This window comes from Mesoplodon mirus, assembly GCF_964341445.2.
Source record: "Mesoplodon mirus genome assembly, chromosome: 7".
NCBI lineage: Eukaryota > Metazoa > Chordata > Mammalia > Artiodactyla > Ziphiidae > Mesoplodon > Mesoplodon mirus.
Window position 1 is genome coordinate 109,738,202 of NC_138983.1, and position 19,859 is coordinate 109,758,060.

General features: G+C 36.6%; 1 protein-coding gene across 8 annotated transcripts in view; it reads right to left on the reverse strand.

The window, feature by feature from the left end:
- Positions 1-295: 295 nt before the first annotated feature.
- The window catches only part of TRPC6 (transient receptor potential cation channel subfamily C member 6), a 129,705-nt gene continuing 110,141 nt past the window's right edge, over positions 296-19,859 (reverse strand). For 6 of the 8 annotated variants that reach the window (XM_082628697.1, XM_082628694.1, XM_082628696.1 and 3 more), the window contains 8 exons: positions 17,349-17,582; positions 14,695-14,959; positions 13,263-13,458; positions 12,259-12,462; positions 10,290-10,364; positions 2,915-2,998; positions 1,366-1,441; positions 296-662 (listed from right to left, as the gene is read on the reverse strand). In XM_082628697.1, coding sequence (XP_082484823.1) covers positions 511-662; positions 1,366-1,441; positions 2,915-2,998; positions 10,290-10,364; positions 12,259-12,462; positions 13,263-13,458; positions 14,695-14,959; positions 17,349-17,582 — 1,286 coding nt within the window. In that variant the 3' untranslated portion in view covers positions 296-510. Of the gene's footprint in view, positions 663-1,365; positions 1,442-2,914; positions 2,999-4,522; positions 4,769-8,893; positions 9,594-10,289; positions 10,365-12,258; positions 12,463-13,262; positions 13,459-14,694; positions 14,960-17,348; positions 17,583-19,859 lie in introns of those variants that run through there. The other 2 variants (XM_082628701.1, XM_082628700.1) reach the window with 2 other exon arrangements.

A 19,859-nucleotide genomic window follows, 5' to 3' on the forward strand; every position in this document is an offset into this window, starting at 1 on the left:
TTGCACAGATATTATCAATCATATTCTGTGGGGGCTAAGAAGGGTAGATGATTAAACAGTATTCTCTAAATGGCAAGATTATTTTTCTCTAGATTTCAAGTCTGGAAGTCACCAGCAAGGATCCACAGAGCAGGCAAGAAGGTACCTGAAATCTCCATTGGGGAAACACCACAATATGGTGTGTCTGCCCTGTCAGCTAAAATGATTCCCAGGCAGACACTACATGGCTATCACATCATCACAATAATTGTACCCAAGAAAGCAGTTTACAAAACAAGCACCAAACAACTGGGCATAATTTTCATCATAATCTGCAACCTTTAGCCTGAATAATGAAATTTGATCATCAAAAATATTAAATAGTAGAGTTCCAAATAATAGGATGACCCAATTATCTTTGAACTTTTTCTTCTTTAAAAGCTGGTCATATTGGCACTTAAAAAAATAAATCAGAAAATAACATGGCTTCAAGTGGACAAATAAATATGAATTTTAAAGAAAGACTTTGCATTATCTATTGCTTTCCTCTTGACTTGGTTTCATTGATAATTTCTCCCCAAGTTTTCTAATAAGTTCTGCCAAGTCTTCTGAATTTTGAGTTTTTTCTTCAAGAAGTTCATAGCGGAGACTTGAGATGTCCTGTTTAATTTCCTTCAGTTCCCCTTTGCAAAACAAGAGTGATAAGAAGTCAATTGCAAATACATAATGCAGAGAAACTAGTGATTCTGGGATAGATTGAAATCAGCCTTAATGCCACACACATCTGTATTTTGAATCCTTTCAAAGGAAATCACTTTTTAATGGGGGCAGGTTTCTATTTTCTCAGCTCAGTATTTTGGTTAGTGAAAAGATTATAGAGAAAACTTACAACGTAGTCCTCCTGAAGTCAGTGGAAGGGAAACATTGGTGGCAAATGTTACAGGGTTTGGGGGCAATGGACCCTCACTATCCCCAACCACTTCCTTCTCCCTCCAAGCCCCCCACGGATATAACACAGTTCTCTCTCCTTATCCTCAGGTTTTATGTGTGCGGAGGCAGAGGGTAGACTGTAGTAGTTACTTCATTTTATATAAGGGACTTGGGCACCCATGGATTTTGGTATCCACACAGGTCCTGGAACCAACCTCCCATGAATACCAAGAGATGACTGCAGTTACTTATCTAGCAAGTGGCATCTGCCCCCAACTGTGGAGAAATAGCCTATTTCCCCAGTATGTAGCAGTACTGATGGTTGGCGAGATTCTGTCTTCTCCTGTTGAAGCTCACCCTTCCCATGCCCATCTCTCCAGCTCTCCCTCAGCTCTGCTTCAGGCCCCAGATCCTGGCTCATGTTCAGGGGCTGACTTGTCCCTGTGTTCAACTCACCTTCATTCACTTCATCACTCTCTTTATCTATCTGGGCTTGTAATACATATCTTTTAATGAGCCTCTTCATTATTTTCTAGACAGAGAAAAGAGAAATCCATCTTAGTTTTATGTTCATGATAAATCTCTCATTTGGAATAAGTTTCTGATTTTTTCTCTCTTTAGTAAGCACTTCAGAAATGATAGCTATGAAAGATTAAGATGATTTATCTAGTAGGGGATGCATACTATCTCCAGATTTTAAAAGTAATTTTCACATCACCAGGACTAATGACTCAAAAGTTAATTCTTGAGAAAAGAATAAGTTCAGAGCAAACATCTAATCCTTGATGTTCATTGCTTGTATTTTACTTGAAAGTGTTAGAACAAGACACAACCTTAACAACTGGGCAGGTCAGAGGTGTGCACTTCTGCACATGGAAATGGAAAGTTAAGCAAATGTGCCCTCATTTATGGCTTTTCCACTCCATTACAAAGAAATGGAGCCAGTTTTGATTTTATACTTGCTAATAATTTAGGAATGGCTAGCTTCAATGTAATGATATTTCTCCAGCACATGAGCTTCCACCATGAGGATATTGCTTTTACTATGTACTTTTCATAAAAAGTAAGAGACTCAGCAAGTATGCAGGAAGTCCTGGGTGGATATATAGCTAAACCAAATCTTACTACCTAAACCCTAAACTAAATGATAGTCAAATCCCACTTTCAAGAACTTATCCTAATGATGTAATTAGGTACATGGACAAGTATATTCATAGTAGTCCTACTTATAATGGTGAAAAAAAAGAAACCTTAAATGTCCATCAATAGAGGATTATTTATTTGTACAAAGGAATATAGTACATCCATTAAAATTAATATGAGTATATGTTTTGTGAAGTGAAAAAACTATTATTCATTATATAAGCCTTGTTAACTCATTTATATAATATGACATACACATTTCTATAATAATATTAAAATATATGTAAAATTATATACATACATATAATCATCTGGCAGAATATTCGCAAACAGTAAGTAGTCTTTACTTCTCAATGGTGGGGTTTTTTACTCTCTTCTTTATGTTTTTTGTAAGATAGACTTTTTTTTTTTTTTGCTGTGTTCATGTATTGGAAGACTTTATATAGTTAGGACAACAATTCTACTCAAATCGATCTATAGATTCAACACAGTCACAATTTTGGAATACACAATCTATTCTAAAATTTATACGGAAAGGCAGAGAAACAGAATAACCCAAACAACTTGGAAAAGAACAACAATGGAGAATTCACATTAGTAAGATAGACTTTTTACAATTAACATGTAGGCTCTAAGTTCCATGATGGCAAGACTTCATCCATTTCGTTCACTTCTATATCTCTAGTACTTAGAAAGTGCATGGTATGTGGTAGTTACTCAATAAATATTTTTTTGAATTAGTGTATTATTTTGATATTGAGAAAAATATCATAACAGTTCATTTTCATTTAAATAATCACATAGTTTGAGTTTCTAAATATTACAAATAACTAGTCTTATTTCTTTAAAACTTCATGCTTACCTGATATTGTCTTGGAGGATTATTGAAACTGTTTAACTGGAAATCTTCTGAACTTCTTAAGCTTGATTGTTTACTATGTCCAAACTGTATTTTGAAAAGAATTAGAAATTGATTATCATTTAATTTTTTTAAATGTGACAATATTTATCTCATAGTTATATATGTGAACTAAGTCTCATATATATAAATAATCTTTTCTATATGTATAGTGCCATTTTAACTTAATTTGCTTAATATTCTGTCTTCCAAGACAAATCATAGACACTTTAGGTGTGTTCAGCCTCTCAGTGTCTATTAGAGGTTGTCTGAGGACACTCTTAGACTTTGTGGCTATCAATCATTTTGTCATGAGAGTCATGCTTTAACATTCCCACAGATACATCCTTGGTGGAGGAAGAGGCAAACAAGTTGAGAAAATAATGGTGGTGATCTCAGAAGTCCATTGATGAGGCATCCACAGTCCAGCATGATTGACTACACCATCCACACCTGCAGTAGAGACTGTGATAAGACTCCTGAAGAAACACCAGGGTAAGACTTTGCTGTAGGATAGGATTCAGGTGCCAAGAAAGCACTAATAAACCATTTGAATTTTAGGATATATATAGTATCCTATCTGGGCAACACTTTTCAAATAATACATTTGCTTGAATATGAAAATACCAAGGAAAGTAATCTACAAGAGAGGTGCTAAAGTACCATATTAACATGCTAAGAGGATGATTAAAAACCTCTTTAAGGCATTTTCTAAAGGGAAAAAAATGGTTTTACAAAGAAATAAGTAGGAGAAATTGAGCAAAACACAGCATCTCCAAATATATATTTTTTGGGGGTGCAAAACTCTTCCAGGGGAAAAGAAACTTCAAGACTATCTACTAAGACAGCCATGATTTATATTTCCCAATGACATCTAAGTTGCTACAGGTAAAGCTCAATGAGACTCAATTAAAATCCTTGTCTTAACTTCAAAGCATTGATTCTTTAAATGGTCACATGCTGAATTCAAGCAGCTATGCACACATTCATCCATTAAACAGGTATGTGTGAGTGACCTCTATATGTAAGGTACTATGCTATGTTCTGGGTATTTAATGAATAACATAAATAACTATGATCTAGCTGAGTTATGATAATAGGAAAAGTATGGCAAGGCTGACAAGATTCATATTCATTGTGAAGATATTGTTTAGATAGCATCCTTTTCCATATAGCTATTTGCCTTTTTCTTTCACCCTCTCTAATAATGTCAACAAAATGTCGGTATTTTTTTTAACTTTATAATAACTTTAAAAAAATTAAGATAAAATTTTACAATTGACCAAATTAACCAGAGAAGCAGCTTGGGTTCTGTAGAAGAGCAAACTGAAAACTAAAATCTGGCTCTGCCACAAGTTAGCTGTGGGATACTAGGTGAGAAGCTGAAACCCTACAATCTCTTCTGACGGTGAAAGGAATGCCCTAGTTGACCTCTACAGTCCTTCAAGTCCTACTAATTTATGAATTTGTGAAACAAATGCAAACTTCAACATATTTTAATGTTTATTTTCAAATTACATAATCATTTATTTTTATAATGTTATAAAATATAATGATATTTAATATATTTGATATGATTCCTGGATTTCAAACTATGACTTATGTTTTAAAGACATCATTAAACATGATGACCAGAGTCATCACTTCCAACCCCCAGTTTTTATGACAAAGCATGGAGGGTGAGGACAGGTTCATAATCAGAGCGAAAGGATCCAGGCAAAGGGAATCTTTGTGTGCATCACGTCCATCTCTTCATGAATGCACAGCCTCATGGTGGCAAATCATTAATTTGATGTCTCCTTCTTTTGTTAGAGGTCACTAGCACATCCAAATGGTGTTCATGGAAAAAAGAAAGTGAAAAATTATACTTCTTTGAGATTTTTTAGAGATGAATGTGTGGACCTTAATACTCGTTGTGCCAGTCATTCCAAATTAAGGCAGCTCCACAACCCACCATGCCTATGGCAATAATCCTTTTTTGGAAACTTAATATTATATTAACACTATGCAGGCTTTTTCTCATTTGCTCTTTTCTAATTTAAGGTTTGTTGTTCCCAATTCCTGAAACACTCTTTTCCTGGCTCTTTGCCTGTCTGACTTGTTTTGTCTGATCCGCTGGAGTTTAGCTCAACACATAAGCTCCTCAAATGGCTTTCTCTGCCTACCCCACGAAAATAGATCTTGAGCAAGCTGGGCCTTTTGTACCCTTCATACTGTGCTTCACAATTGCCAATTACTTTATTCACTGGCTTGTTTACATGGTTATTGTCTACATCCTCCTGGGCTCTACACAAGGAAGGACTTTGTTTAGTTTATCTCAATGCCTTAAGAGCCATCACTGTCCAGCAGGTGGTAAGTGCTCAAAAGTTGTTGGTTGGTGAAATGAATGAAGGGAGAAGTGCCTTCAGGTCACTAATAGAGTTCATTTGGTTTCTGGACAACTTGCTATACGAGACGTGTACAATATAGGTTCGTGAACCAATTGGCTGCAGCTCAACCACACGGGAAAGATAAATCTGAAACATGGTTTTAAGGTCTGAGGCAGATGACTTACAAATTAATACCCTGGATGACACAGAAGAGGTAAGAGTACCAGGAAAGCCAGAAAACAGTTTTCTGTTCATTTGAGAATGGGTATAATTGTAGATTTTCCGGATTGTAGATCTTGACGTGTCAATGACTGCAGCTACAGTGTGTCATACAGTTTTATAACACACAGCTCCTCTTTGCATGCACCCAATGGGTAGAGTCTGGGATTTCTCAACTGTAACATTTTTGACACTTTGGGCTGGGTAATTCTTTATTGTGGGGGACTTCCAGTGCATTGTACAATGTTTGCCAGCACCCATGGCCTTGACACCCTAGATGCCAATAACAGTTCCCCTCTCTAGTTGTGACAACCAAAAAAGTCTCCAGGTATTGCAAATGCACCCTGGACTGCTGGTAGTGTGGAATCAAAATTACCTCTCAGTGGGAACCACTAGTATAGTTAAATGGTATATGACTAAACAGTTACAAATTCATTTGGATCACTTTCATGTGAAAAGTTCTGCTCTAAATCTGAAGAATGAATTTGGATGCAAATATAACATTTGTTTAGCAAAAATTTCTAAACAGTTTCTGATATATAGTAGGTATTCAACAAATACACGTTTAAAAATTTAATAATGCAAAGGAGTAATATGTAAGAAGAAACTTACCCAGTGGTGCAAAGAAGCATTATTACCACTTGGTGGCAGAAAATTCTAACTTATATTTGTTTTGATGTACAGCTGCTAAAATAGACTGGGAAGTCAAGGGAATTCAGTTGGTAATATGAATAGCATTTAAACCTTAGTGATTTGGACATTTATAGATGGCACTGACACATAATGTGATGGGAGTGGGAAAGGGGAACTTGTTGAGTAGAAGCAGGAAGGACTGGCTGTAAGCTTTCTTCCTGTCTAATGCAAATACACACGCCGATTCTGAATAAAGCACTGCCTGTCCTTTTTTTCCCCCCATAGCTTCTACCGCATTTCCTGCATTCTTTATGTTGCTTTTTCTTTTTAATCCTAGTAATTAGTTTGATATTAGCATTTCTCATCTTGCTGCAGCTTCATTGTAGGATTAGAGTGAGGAACACTAAATAACTTGTTTGTTATTCATTAAGAATAACAAGTAAGCCTCAGCCTTGGGAATTTTTTATGTTGTTGGACATAGTACTAGGAGTCAGTCTCCCATTCCCCACATTGAGGGATCTGAGGCAGGGATCAAAGTAACGAACTGAAAATGTAGAGGAAATATGATCAGTCAGCAGGGGGTGCACAGATGACATGAAACCATGTGGTACAGTGCTTGTAAAAGCTCTTGCTTGAAATCAAACAGATATAGATTTGAATTCTGTCTCTGTCATGTGTCTGAAGTGGGACTTTGAGCAAGTCATTTCACCTCTGTTAACCTAAGGTTTCTCATGTATAAAATAGGGAAAATAATATTACCTAACTTCTAGAGCTAATATGAGGATTAAATGTGTGTAGAATGAGTAGCTGGACATAGTAGATGTTGTACAAGTGTCAACAGCTATTATTATTGTACAGAAGGATAAGTATCTACTATGTGGCTTTAGACCTATTTCATGGTTAGTTTTAATCTGTTCTATTTCTTTTGGAGACACTTTGCTGAATATTGCTTTTTACTGATGTGTTCATGTCCATGACTAAGTCATTCAGGGAATGAAATACTCAGTGATTCCCATACCCAGATGAGCATTAGAATCTCCTAAGGACTTATTAAAATACACACTTCCAGGCCCTATGGCCAGAGATTTTAACTCTATAGACCTGGAGAAGAGGATGGGTAATTTGTACAAATTCATCTGGTGAAGTGACCCTGGTGACAGTAACAAATTGGAACAGCTACATTATATCACTGGTTCATCAGATGACTAAAAAGAAAGCCCCTGACCTAATTAGAAGCTAAAGGGCATAGTTCCTGGATATGTAACTGATAAAAAAAAAATCTCCATATCTCATTCAATCCAGTACAGAATGGACCCAAAATACTAAAATAACGTCTATGCTCCATACTGGCCTATGGTCCATGGCATGTAAAACCTGCTCTGAAACTGACAACTTGAAGGGGATCTGTTCTAGAGCTGGGACAGATCAAACATTCAAGAAGTTATTTGGCATTTTCAGGTTTACACATGTAATACAGTATGGCAGAGACTGAATATTAATGTATGCTGTCCTTTCAGACTATATGTCTGAAAAGCTAATGCTAACCACCAAAGTCAGTGATATTCGGAGCTGAAGGAGATGATTAAAGATAATAAATAGATATGGTAAAAAGTATTTTTATATGGCTCATCTGACTGTTTTATATAGTGTTATAGTTATTTATACAGCAGATGTGAAGGAAGGTTTGTGCGACCTAACCACTTTAACTTTCAAGGAGTCAAGAAAGAAGACCCCAGCAAAATAGAAACTTAACTGTGCCATTTTAGACATAGACTTTATGAAAAAGAATGAGCAAAAGCCAGGCAAACTGGGTTAGGGAAAACACACAGCAACAACAAGAAAAACTGATTGGAACTGTAAGTGGTTGCTTTAAAAAACATTTTCTCAGGACTATAGTTAATGTATCAAGCAAAAGCAAGCTATGTGAAATATGCCTCAGTTTTGTTCATCACAAGCTTAAATGGTAAGGGAAAACAGACACTTGTGTTGATTTGGCCTTCTAGGAATCAAATGCCAAGACAAAGTGAGAAATATGAGATGTATTCAGAAGTATGCCTGTGAAAGATAATGGGAAGTGGCAGCAGAAGGCAGAAAAAGCTCCCAGACCGTGAGGCGTGGCTCACCTGTGAAAGAGAGAAATGTAATAAGATTGTCTGAGAAAGTCAGCCAGCCCAATGGGGAGCTGCGGTCCAGAGTGCCCCAAGAGAGGTCCTGTGTTGGCATGAACTATACGGGACCTAAAGAGCACGGCCATGGCGGGAAAGCTGAGGGGACCCCAAAGATGCTGCAACCAGAGACTGTCAGCTGACCGAACTCCTTGAAGCAGGCTCTTGAAAGAAAACATGAGCTGTACGTTCCCATGGCTGCCACAATAAACAGTCTCTCAAAAAGGTCTCTAGAAGGTTCAGCTGACATTGGAATCAACATTTTATTGATGTACCACTGTGATCAGATACCAGAGGCTTCGTATTGCTCTTAAAGAATTTGCTTCCACCTGGGATTGAAATATGTGCTATCGGAAAGTGTAGAGTAATCCAAGCCATGTTTAAAAAATATAAAATGTATTTTCCAGATGATTAAAACAAATTTTAAGTTTCCACATTTTTTGAGAAACTCCAAAGAAAATAAAATTATTTGATTTGAAAGACACTATAGTTTCTATCATAAAGAAAAAAGGCATGTTGATCCCCCCTGAATTTTTCTCATATTTGTCCAACGCTTTATTGTTATCATGCATTCATCATACTTTCAGCACAAGTAATTTCTTACTGGAAAACTATAAAATCCAACTTACACTGACCTATTTTTGAAAAACTTTTATTGAGTTATTCATAACCAAATAACAAAAAGCTGCTTCTTTATAACAAGTACTTCACTATTTGTATAATAATGTTTGTGATTTACAAAGCATCAACTGAATCCTCTCAACAATTTTGTGTGTTGGGCTGTACAACTTGATCATTCCTATTTTGTAGATGAGGAAATTAAGGTTCAGAGAAGTCAAATGAATTGCTAAAGGGGCAGAGATAAGATGAGATCCCCACCTTCTGACTACTTGGTTCAATGATCTGGCTATATAAATACTATATCAATACATAAGAGTATTCCTATTTTGTTGGAGGAGGTAACATACTTGGCTTAAACACAAAACAAAATAGCATCCCTCCTTGGCATTTGTGTCCCATGGGGTGGCCCTGTAGCAGAGTTCTGGCTAATGAGGTATAATAACAGAAATTGTTGGGAGGCATCTCTGAGGGTGATGCAGCTTGGGGCCCACTTTTCCTTTGCCTCATTCCTTCTTCATGCCTGAAAAGTGGGTGTGATGTCTGGTGGTGGAGGTGTCATCTTGCATCTGACTACGACCAAATAATCCAGGAGAATCACAGAGACTCACTCCTGACAACAGGCCTGTACTGCCAACTCTGGAGAGTTAAATGAGAGGGGGGGAAAACACCTGTCTTGTTGAAAACACCATGATATGTGCAACTGAATGCTAGTCCCACCTGATACACTGCCCTTCTCCTAATTAATTCACTCATAATTTCCCTCAGCAACACACATTTATTGTACCACTACTATGTGCCTGCTGCCAGAATGAAGCCAAAGTCCTCAGCATCAGGGATTTTGCCACTCCAAATGACGGAGCTGATGCAGCTCCAGGGAACATTGCTCATTATAAACTGGGCTGATGACAGGAGCCATTAAATTCTCAGGGTGCCTTTTTTGATAGCTTCTCGATTACTGACAAATAATGCAGCTCTGTTAGGTGTGCATAATCTCCACCTGAGCTGCCGAGAATTAAGTTAATTATATCTCCATCAGGTCCCTATTATCTCAGTTTTCTCTTCTTTACATCACAATTCCTATATTCCATCACCCATAAGTACCCCAATATACTTGTTTACTATCTGTCTTAAACAGCCATGTAATTCTTTCTGCTGATTAACAGGACACAGGCTTATTTTCACTTCCCAATAACAGATTCTTTGAGCATTGTTAAATTGTTAATTCTTTAATGTGTCTACTGTTTCTTGAAATTGCTTCTGAACATCTGTCCTTTTCTCTGAGTAGAAAGCCTGAACCTACTCGTGGCTTCATATTTTCAAATGTGATCTTACCTGTCTTTTGTCAAGTGATAATTTTGAAAGGTCTTCTTGACTTCCCAGAATTCCAAATTTCTTTTCTTCATTTCTCTTTTAAAGATAGAGAGTAAAATAAGTACAATCGCTAATTTTACATTGGGGATTATAAAACGAATTTCACTCTTTCTTTATTCCATATTCTAAAAGCCATCTGGTCCAATTCTCCAGCAAGTTTCAATGAGAGAAACATATTCTATTGAGGTCTTCCCTTTGGTGAGTACTTGGACATTTCCTTTTCAAGACTGAATTGTCTTGGGTTGCAGCTCTAATCACACCTGTAAACTACACACTTAATAACATTAAGTAAAGTGAGGGAAAATTTTGCCACTCAACACACTGAGTTCTGTAAGTTATACATTTGGGAGAGCACCAAAGATGGTATATTTTTCCAAAATTCCTATACAAAATAATGATAATACATTTAAAGAGGGCTTTAGAATTCTCAAAGCACTTTTACATATTTATCTGATTTGATTTTCATGATGTAGATGCGATTTTTATTCCCATATTACAGTTGAGGAAATTGGAGCTCTGGGAGCTTAACTTGAGAATCTCACGTAGTAAGTAGCAAATCATTCAATAACAGAATCGTGTAGCTGCAAGGAACTTTTACAGTCATTTGGCTCAGTTGCCCACCAGTGTAGGAAAACCTATAAATTCCTAATGTTGGTCAGCCAACATTTATTGATTACTTGCAATGATGGGGAGCTCACTATTTCACAAGACAGCCCACCACTCTGTTGGGCAGATCAAGTTGTTACAAATTTTTTTATTTACATAGAACTAAAAATGAACTATTTGCAACTTTTGCCCATTGCCTCTCTTCCTTTTTTTTTTTTTTTTTTTTTTTTTTTTTTTTGCGGTACACGGGCCTCTCACTGTTGTGGCCTCTCCCGTTGCAGAACACAGGCCCCGGACACGTAGGCTCAGCGGCCATGGCTCACAGGCCTAGCCACTCCGCGGCATGTGGGATCTTCCTAAACCGGGGCACGAACCCCTGTCCCCTGCATTGGCAGGCGGACTCCCAACCACTGCGCCACCAGGGAAGCCCTCTCTTCCTATTTTTGAAGAGAAAATTAAATGTGTTTCCTCATTAAAATTGGGAATTGGAAGCAGCCAGCTCCTTCACGTCCCCATAATATGATACCATATCCACACCTGTTCCCTTCCTGGCCCTCCTCCTCTGGAGGCATCTAGTCTCTCAGTGCTCCTTCTGGATATAGAGTTCTGTCCACTGCAGAGTTCCCTGCTGAGAGTAACCTCCCCACCCCCATGCATTCTACACAGCATTCCACATGCTCCACACATTTCTAAACCCACTGTGATTGCTCTACTCCCGCATCTAAGCACTAGACCTCTTCTCTTTCATGGCTTCTTAAGGTGGTACTGCCTCATGGGATTACTGTTTCCAATTAGTCTCCTTAGATATTTCTTTCTTGAACTACTTAATGCCAAACCTGGTCTCCCATATTACATGTGAGCAATTGATTTCTGAACTTTTCAATGTAGGACTTACTTGTATGTCAGATTCCCCCAAGTCATAATCAGCTAGCTGTATAAATTGAACATGCAAAAAATTGAAGCTGTATAAATTGAGGTATATAAATATACCTAGTTGTATAAATTGAAGGTGAAGTGAGGGACATGTAGCCATAACAGCAAAAATGGGGCCCAGAATAGCTCTGCCTTTCAGTACCCACTCCAGATAATGTAGTACATTACTTTAGTTACATTTCATGACTTTTTCTTATATTTTTAAGAAGAAATGTCCAGTGTGCTCCTAATAAACAGACATAAGCCAAAGGACTGCTCTGAGCTAAGTGACTACATTTGGGAATGGATGGACATGTCATCACAGACTGCTTCTTTATAAAGGGATGTGGCACAGTGGTTATAATGGTCTCAGCATTTAAAAATATAATTTTAAATTATCAAGTCAAATCACCTTGTTCATTTCCACATCCTCCTGGAAACCTTTTTTATGGCCCTGGAACAGCTCAGAAATCCATTTTTTAAGCCTCAGTAGAAGATAAAACAGGGACTTTGGACTTGGCACCAGGTTGAAGGGAACAGGAAGAGTTCTTCCCTCCTCAAAGTAGGAAAACCAAAGTTTGGCCCTTGCAAATTTCCACTCCACATCAGCATCATCCTATACAAATACATATGACAGTTCAACAAGGAAATGCGTAAAAAGAATTACTGGGATGCTTCTAACATTGCGTGACTAGATGGAAGTAATGATGCCTACAACACTCTCAGACCCCAAAGACCACTCCAAGATTTTTTCAGAAATATTAAGGTACTATTCACACACTCCTTCCTAAATCTGCCTAAAATTTTATCAGGCTTATATATCTATAGATCTCAAAACTTGCATGTGTTTATAAATACACTGAAAGATATAGATGCATTTTCCTACATTCTAGAAAACACTATGAAAAATCATTCACTTTTTTATTCTGCAACAGATCACTACTTTGATTAATTTGGTAGACAGACCAAGATTTCTGGAATAAAAATGTATACTATCACTCTGAGTTTGAGAAAGGGTCAATTCTGAACATCACTCAAAACAAGATTTGGAGAATAGTGGTATTTGGAAGCAATAATTTTTAAAATAAAGTATAAATTCATGCTGATATAGTATTTCTAAAGAGTTTGTAAATAATAATAACAAATCACACAACATTTCTCATCCTTATGCCTTACTATCCCACAACGCCCATAAATATTGTGTTTGGAAGCAAATCATTAAAATTTTCTAGATTCCTGTATATAAAGTATACAAAAATATAGATATTCTCTACAGTATATACAGTATATAAAGAAGTATGTAAAAAGGGAAAGAACAGATAGAAAGCAGTCTATACTGTCGCCACCAATGCTGAGTTGATCCCTAGAATAGTTAAAACATGTAGCACATAGTATACAAATGTATAGAGATTATACCTCAATTTCCTGGAATGAACTGTTGATCATTGCAATTAACATATTTAGCAAAACAATGACCATTGTAACATTATAGACTCCATAAAGAACATAACCGATGTTTTCAATGAATTTGTGATTATAGTTGATGACCACTGATTTCACTTCAGAAAGTCCAAATATAGCCCAAAACAGTGTCTTAAAACTCTCTTCCACTCTGGTGAAAAAGGAGAGAAAGGAAATGATAAAGTGTACAACTAAACAAAAATGGTACCATAATAAAAGTGAGTTGATTTAGTGTCTTTGAAAATTATTAGATATTCATGAGAAAACTTTACTTCCCTGAGCCTCATTTTTCTTTTCTGTAAAATGGGTACAATAATTATTTATTTCTAGGATTGTGGCAAGGATGAGGAAATATTGTGTATATGAAGCACATAGCTCATTATCTGGAACATAATAAGCACTCAGTAAATGCTAGCATAATTACATAACCACAGATATTAACATTTAAATAATCCATAGTTTTGGCAATGGAAGTGTTAAATGTATTACTTAATAAAAGATAATGCTATCTGTTAGAGTCCTTTTGGGTTTCCTGCTCATCTATACTTCCACTAATTTCCAATAAAAAGATTACAATAGTATGTGTCTTAAGGTGTCTTAAGGAAAATATGACAATATAAATACAGTCAATGTTATCAAAATCACTGACATGTCTTATGTAGGAATTTCAATGCTTTAGGCATAATTATTGACCCTAAACTAAGCTCCTCTGCTTAGCCCAGGTGGTTTAATTTCTCTCATAAACTGAACTTTACAGGAATATGGGTAATAGGTTATGCTTCAGTCAATACTTATTGTAACACTGAATACCTAACATTTGAATAATGTATTCCAAACACACTTTATAAAAAACATGTGTGTCTATGGTGAACATAAGTTAAAACTCTTATCACTATTGATAAATTGGATCGTCTCAGTGATAAGATCCAACAAACTGAATTAGGAAGCAGCTGTTCTCATAGTCAGCATCCCAGGAGTCTGTAGTAAGCAGAAGGACACAGCAGTGAAGAGCACAGATGCTATAGTGGACAAGGGACTATGTCCTGGCTTTTCTACCTATTAGCAGCTATACAGTGTTCAGCACATCATTTAACTTTTCTTAACTTCAGTTTCCTTTTTTTTTTTCTGAAACAGAGATAATAAAATAATGTGTGTGAGGTAGTTCCTAGCCTTAAAAATGTTAGCTATAATTACTTAATATTACGGACGTTGCCTACATTATTGAGTTCTTCCAACCCATTTTAAAATCCTCTCATTTTGCTAAAGAGTAACTGGAGATGAAGTCTTTACCAAAACATTATTTATGCCATGGATGCATATGAACACTGTTAAGCTAACATTTATTTAATCGATGATCTCCATGATCAAAATATCTGAAAGCACATACGTTGTGAAGGCTTCGTTTTGCTTTGCACCAATGTAGTAGGAATAGAGGTTGAACATTCCAATCATAAAAGCCACAAACACCATGATGAATATGACCATGAACTTGAAGATGTCTTTCACTGTTCTTCCAAGAGATATCTGCAGAGGTCCAAAGCTTTCATTTGCTGGTAAAATGTAGGCTATTCTGGAGAAACTTAAAACTACAGCAATTGCATAAAGACCTTCAGATATAATTTGAGGATCAGAGGGGTCCCACTTTATCCTGGCTAGGAGAAAGGAAAGACAAGAGTTATGGTGAGTTTATTTAAGGTTTTTACTTAGGTAATGTCTTTTCTGGGGTAGAAATAAAATTACATTAGCAATCCAATTCCTGACGGATGTCTTTTATCTTAAAGGGCTTCTTTAAGTGTCAGGTGTATTTGAGCTTCTGAATTTACCGAGAAAATTACTCCCCTGGTTTGCTGGAAGTTTTCTATAGGGTCTAGCATAATGGTTAAGAGTACACACACATATATATATGGAAGATAAAAAAAAAAATGGTCATGAAGAACCTAAGGACAAGACAAGAATAAAGACGCAGGCTTACTAGAGAATGGACTTGAGGACACGGGAAAGGCAAAGGGTAAGCTGGGACAAAGTGAGAGAGTGGTAGTGTATATATGGACATATATACACTACCAAATGTGAAATAGATAGCTAGTGGGAAGCTGCCGCATAGCACAGGGAGATCAGCTCGGTGCTCTGTGACCAGCTAGAAGGGTGGGCTAGGGAGGGTGGGAGGCAGGGAGATGCAAGAGGGAGGGGATATGGGGATATATGTATATGTATAACTGATTCACTTTGTTATGAAGCAGAAACTAACACACCACTGTAAAGCAATTATACTCCAATAAAAATGTTAAAAAATATGAGTACAAACTGTGGACTCAGCATATGTAAAAATTCCAATATCTACCTGTCTATCTATCTATGTATCTATCTAAAGTCAGCTAGAAGAACTGGTACAAATTACTTATCTTATTTTTATTTTCCCATCTTTAAAAATGAGATAGTACTGCTTCTACCTCTGTCATCAGTTGTGAGAATCCAGTAAGTCAACATACATTCAGTGTTTAGAAACTGCTTGGCACTAACTAAATGGTAGCATTTACTATTTAATCTTAAACTATAATAAAAGAAAAAAAGGCCCTAAATAAATGATATCATTATTTAATCTTAAACTGTAATTATACTATAATGTAATTGGGGGCTTTTGGAGTTATTTAAACTTACTAAAGTAATTTATATTGGTCATTCAAGTCTATTTTTATCATAAAAATGTAGTAATTTTTCACTTATGAATTTTTCTGGCATTATTACATCAGGTCATCAAAAACCTAATTAAGAAACCATTATGAAGAAAAGCAGTGTGTAGGAAAGAGGAAAAATATAATTATAAATTTGTATTTGCTTATTTGTTGAGAAGTGGAATCAGGAAAGGATACAAAAAACTAATAAAAGCAATTTCCTCTTTTATAGCACTTTGAATATAAGTACAATTATATAAATAGATAGCTCTGACTTTAAAATTTCATATAATAAAAATTTTTGTTATAAAATTATGGCTACATTCCCTGTGCTGTACAATATATAAAAGTCTTACATTATGCACTAAAAGTTGTTAATTAAATATTAAAATAAATATTAAAAAGAAATAATAAAAAAGAAATCCCTATGTGATATAGCCAGTAAAACCCATAGAGATGTCAATTGACTGTTAACTGACATCTTATCAGAGGATTTGAAATAAGTATTCAAAGAGAATCTGTTTTCCTCACTCTAGGTTTCTACAAGGAGATATTTTCCCTAAGCAAATAACTGAACCTATTTCTATCGCTTAGTCACTTTCCTCCTGGGGAGGTGGAATGACTTATCTGATTACTAAACTGGGGTGGAAACTGAGCATACTTGGTTCAGCTCTGCCCTCTTTTTTCTTGAGAATTTTCCTCTGGTCTTCCATGAGGGAATCTCACATGATCAGACACTTGCTGCCATACCCCTCTTTGGGGAAGACTGCCCTGTTCATTGCTGTCCATACATCTGCCTAAGCCTGGGGTTCAATATTACTGAGCCGGCTGGCTAATAAACTCAGAATTATGTCATCCGCCCTGAACTTTGTCAGTATTAGAGGTAATGATCTGGCCTCCATGTTCGCTTTTGGTTTTATCTCTCATCTAGTTTCGAAGACTGGGTGAGAAAAAGTGGTGTTATTTATTGGGGGCCCTCTAGAGCCTCCAATGATTCCTTTGCTTTCAAATAATTTATATGCCTTAAATGGAAATAGTACTTAAATGTGTACTATTTTTAATGGACAAGAGGGAAAAAAATAAATCAAAGACATAATACAGGCATTCTCAATGAAGTTTGGTGGTTAGCCAATTAATCTCAGAGATAAAGTGAGATGATTCTTGTGATTAAAAGAGGTTTCCAGCCAGAAGAAATATCAAGGGAAGAGGTAGAAAACATGCTTCTTCAGATACAGATACTCTGAAGAAGCTGGAAACTGACCAACAATTCTACGAGAGCTGAGTAGTAATCAAACTGTTACTGATGTGTACTTTTATAAGAAAATTCTGCATTTTATAAACTTATATTGACTGTGTCCTATAAACTCACCCAAATTGTAGTATTTCACATTGTCTCCCAATGTGACTTTTGTCAAATCCTTCAAAGTATCATTTGCATCAATGATGCTCTGGGCTTTGGAAGCATGCCAAAATGCCATGAATCTTGCAATGAATGATGCTGCAAAGATTGCCAACATTCCAAAATCAAGCATATTCCACAACTCAAACAAGTATTCCTTGGGGCCTTGAGTCCAAATTTCTTTACATTCAGTCCATATCATGCCTGTATTAGAAAGATGTTAAAATATCAATCCAACTTCATTCCAGCCTTAGCTCTTCAATAAAACAAAATAAATTTGAAAGATCTCAGACTGATATTCAAAACCCTTCAAAATTTGGCCTCATCACACCCATCCAGCCATAATTATCCTGTCCCCACAAATCCTAGAGTCCAACAATATCAGTGCATTACCTTATAGCAATGTGACAAATTTCATCAAGGGCATTCAATCAACAAACATGATTTGATCCATTAATTCTATACATAAAAATACATTAAGAAGATGTTCATTGTAGTGCTCTTTATAACAATCAAACCATACAAACACACCCACATTCACACACTCAAAATAGAAGTAACCATGGGACTTCTACATATGGGATATTATGCAGCCATTTCATATGATATTTTAATTACCGTGGGATAGTGGCCACAGGAATGTACCTCACAGACCTCCAACTACAGGAATTTAATTGGCCATGGGCCTCAGCTACAGCACTCTGAAAACTACTGCCAGTTTTGCCCTAAGACCGTGCTTCCCATGGGCTGCTCCCCAATAGTGACTGAGGGCACTCCTTCTTCAGAGACATGGGACTCCTTTGATGGATGATTTTGGCTCAAGGATTTCCTGACGGCCTTGTTAAACTTTCTTTAGACTGGATGGAAGTATCCTAGAAGTATCCTAGAAGTATCCTAGATACTTCTACCCTACTTTCCTCCCCTCAAGATCAGACTTGCATCCCAGTCTTACAGCCCTTGCAGCTCTCTTCAGTTCTCTCCCATTTTCTCTCACATGGAATTTCCTTAATAAAATTATTGTACGTTAAATCCTGTCTTGCATATGCTTCTTGGAGGACCTGGACTAATACATATTGGAAAATGTTTATGTCATAAACATTCAAGCATGCTAAGTAAAAAATGTTATATATTGTATGACTTTATGTTTAAGACAAGCATAGTAAAAGACTAGAGGTAATTACAGGAACATAGTAATAGTAGTTGTCTCTTGATGGTGGAATTATTAATAATGTTGCATATTCACTCTAAAACTTAATGTGGTACTAAGGAAGGAGCATAGGTTTTGGAAGTAGACTGCCACAGATTTGAGACTTTGCTCTTCCACTTATTAGCTGTGTAATCCTTGGCAACTTATTTAAACTTTCTAAAACTCAATTTGGAAAATGGGGATGATAGTAGTTTGTACCTACTTCACAGGATAGTTATGAGACTTAAATAACACATGTAAAATGCACAGCACAGTGCCTGGCACTTGAAAAAATAACTAACATTGATTGAGCATTTACTATTAAAAATTTCCTATGTCTGACACACATTTTCTTTTTTCATCTGAAAAATCTTACTTTATTAAAAAGAAGTTACTTTACTCTTATTATCTTTAGATCCCTATGCTCTGATGCCCCACCTCCTCCTAGAGCCACCTGGAGAAATACAAGCCAAACTCCAACAATCCATCAAAGCCTACCTCCATCAAAAAGTCTCCATGGTCCCCTAGTTGAAATTAATCTTCTCCCCTTTCTCCTACCAAGCACCTTCCCCAAGTCCCCACATTTGTCATGAACCTTTATCACAATCACAACTTGACACATGAATGACTGTAGAGTCCTTCAGGGGGTTAAAAAAGCCATGGTCTCCACTCTTCCAACAGCTTACTACGTGCTTTTCTCAAAATGATCATTCACTGTAGCACACAACTTACTTATTTGGAATTATTCCCAATTCAGAGGAGACTAGAATTGAATTCATACATACTTTAGTGGATCAGATTTAAAACAGGAAACACTACATGTGTACACTAATGCACAGATATGTGCACGCACACAACTCTGAGCAGGGGTGAAAAAAATCTGAGAGCAGCCTTTTTTTGTGGTCCCTGGATTCCTGCCAGCTTCCTCAATAGGACAAAAGGGTAGTTTTTAGTGTAACTGAAGAAGAGGGATTAAAGGGCGGTTTAAATTCATATCGTTTAGTTGTTTTCAAAGCTTCTCTCCTTCTTCCTCCCACTTCTCCATCTTCTCTCTCTTTAAGATGTACAGTTTTTGGTAAAAAAATGATATCTCACCAAAGCTTAAAAAATAAAACAGATACAGCGAACTCTTCCGTTTGAAGGAAGAGTTCCTGTCTTATTTCCCCTGTGGACCCCCAGGAGCTGCCAAGCATAGATTGAAATCCCCATCTAGTCCAACTTCTCCAGCAAGCAGGGGACTTCTCCACAGGGTTGAGCCTCTTCTTGAATTCGTCCTGAATGACTACTTCTGAAGC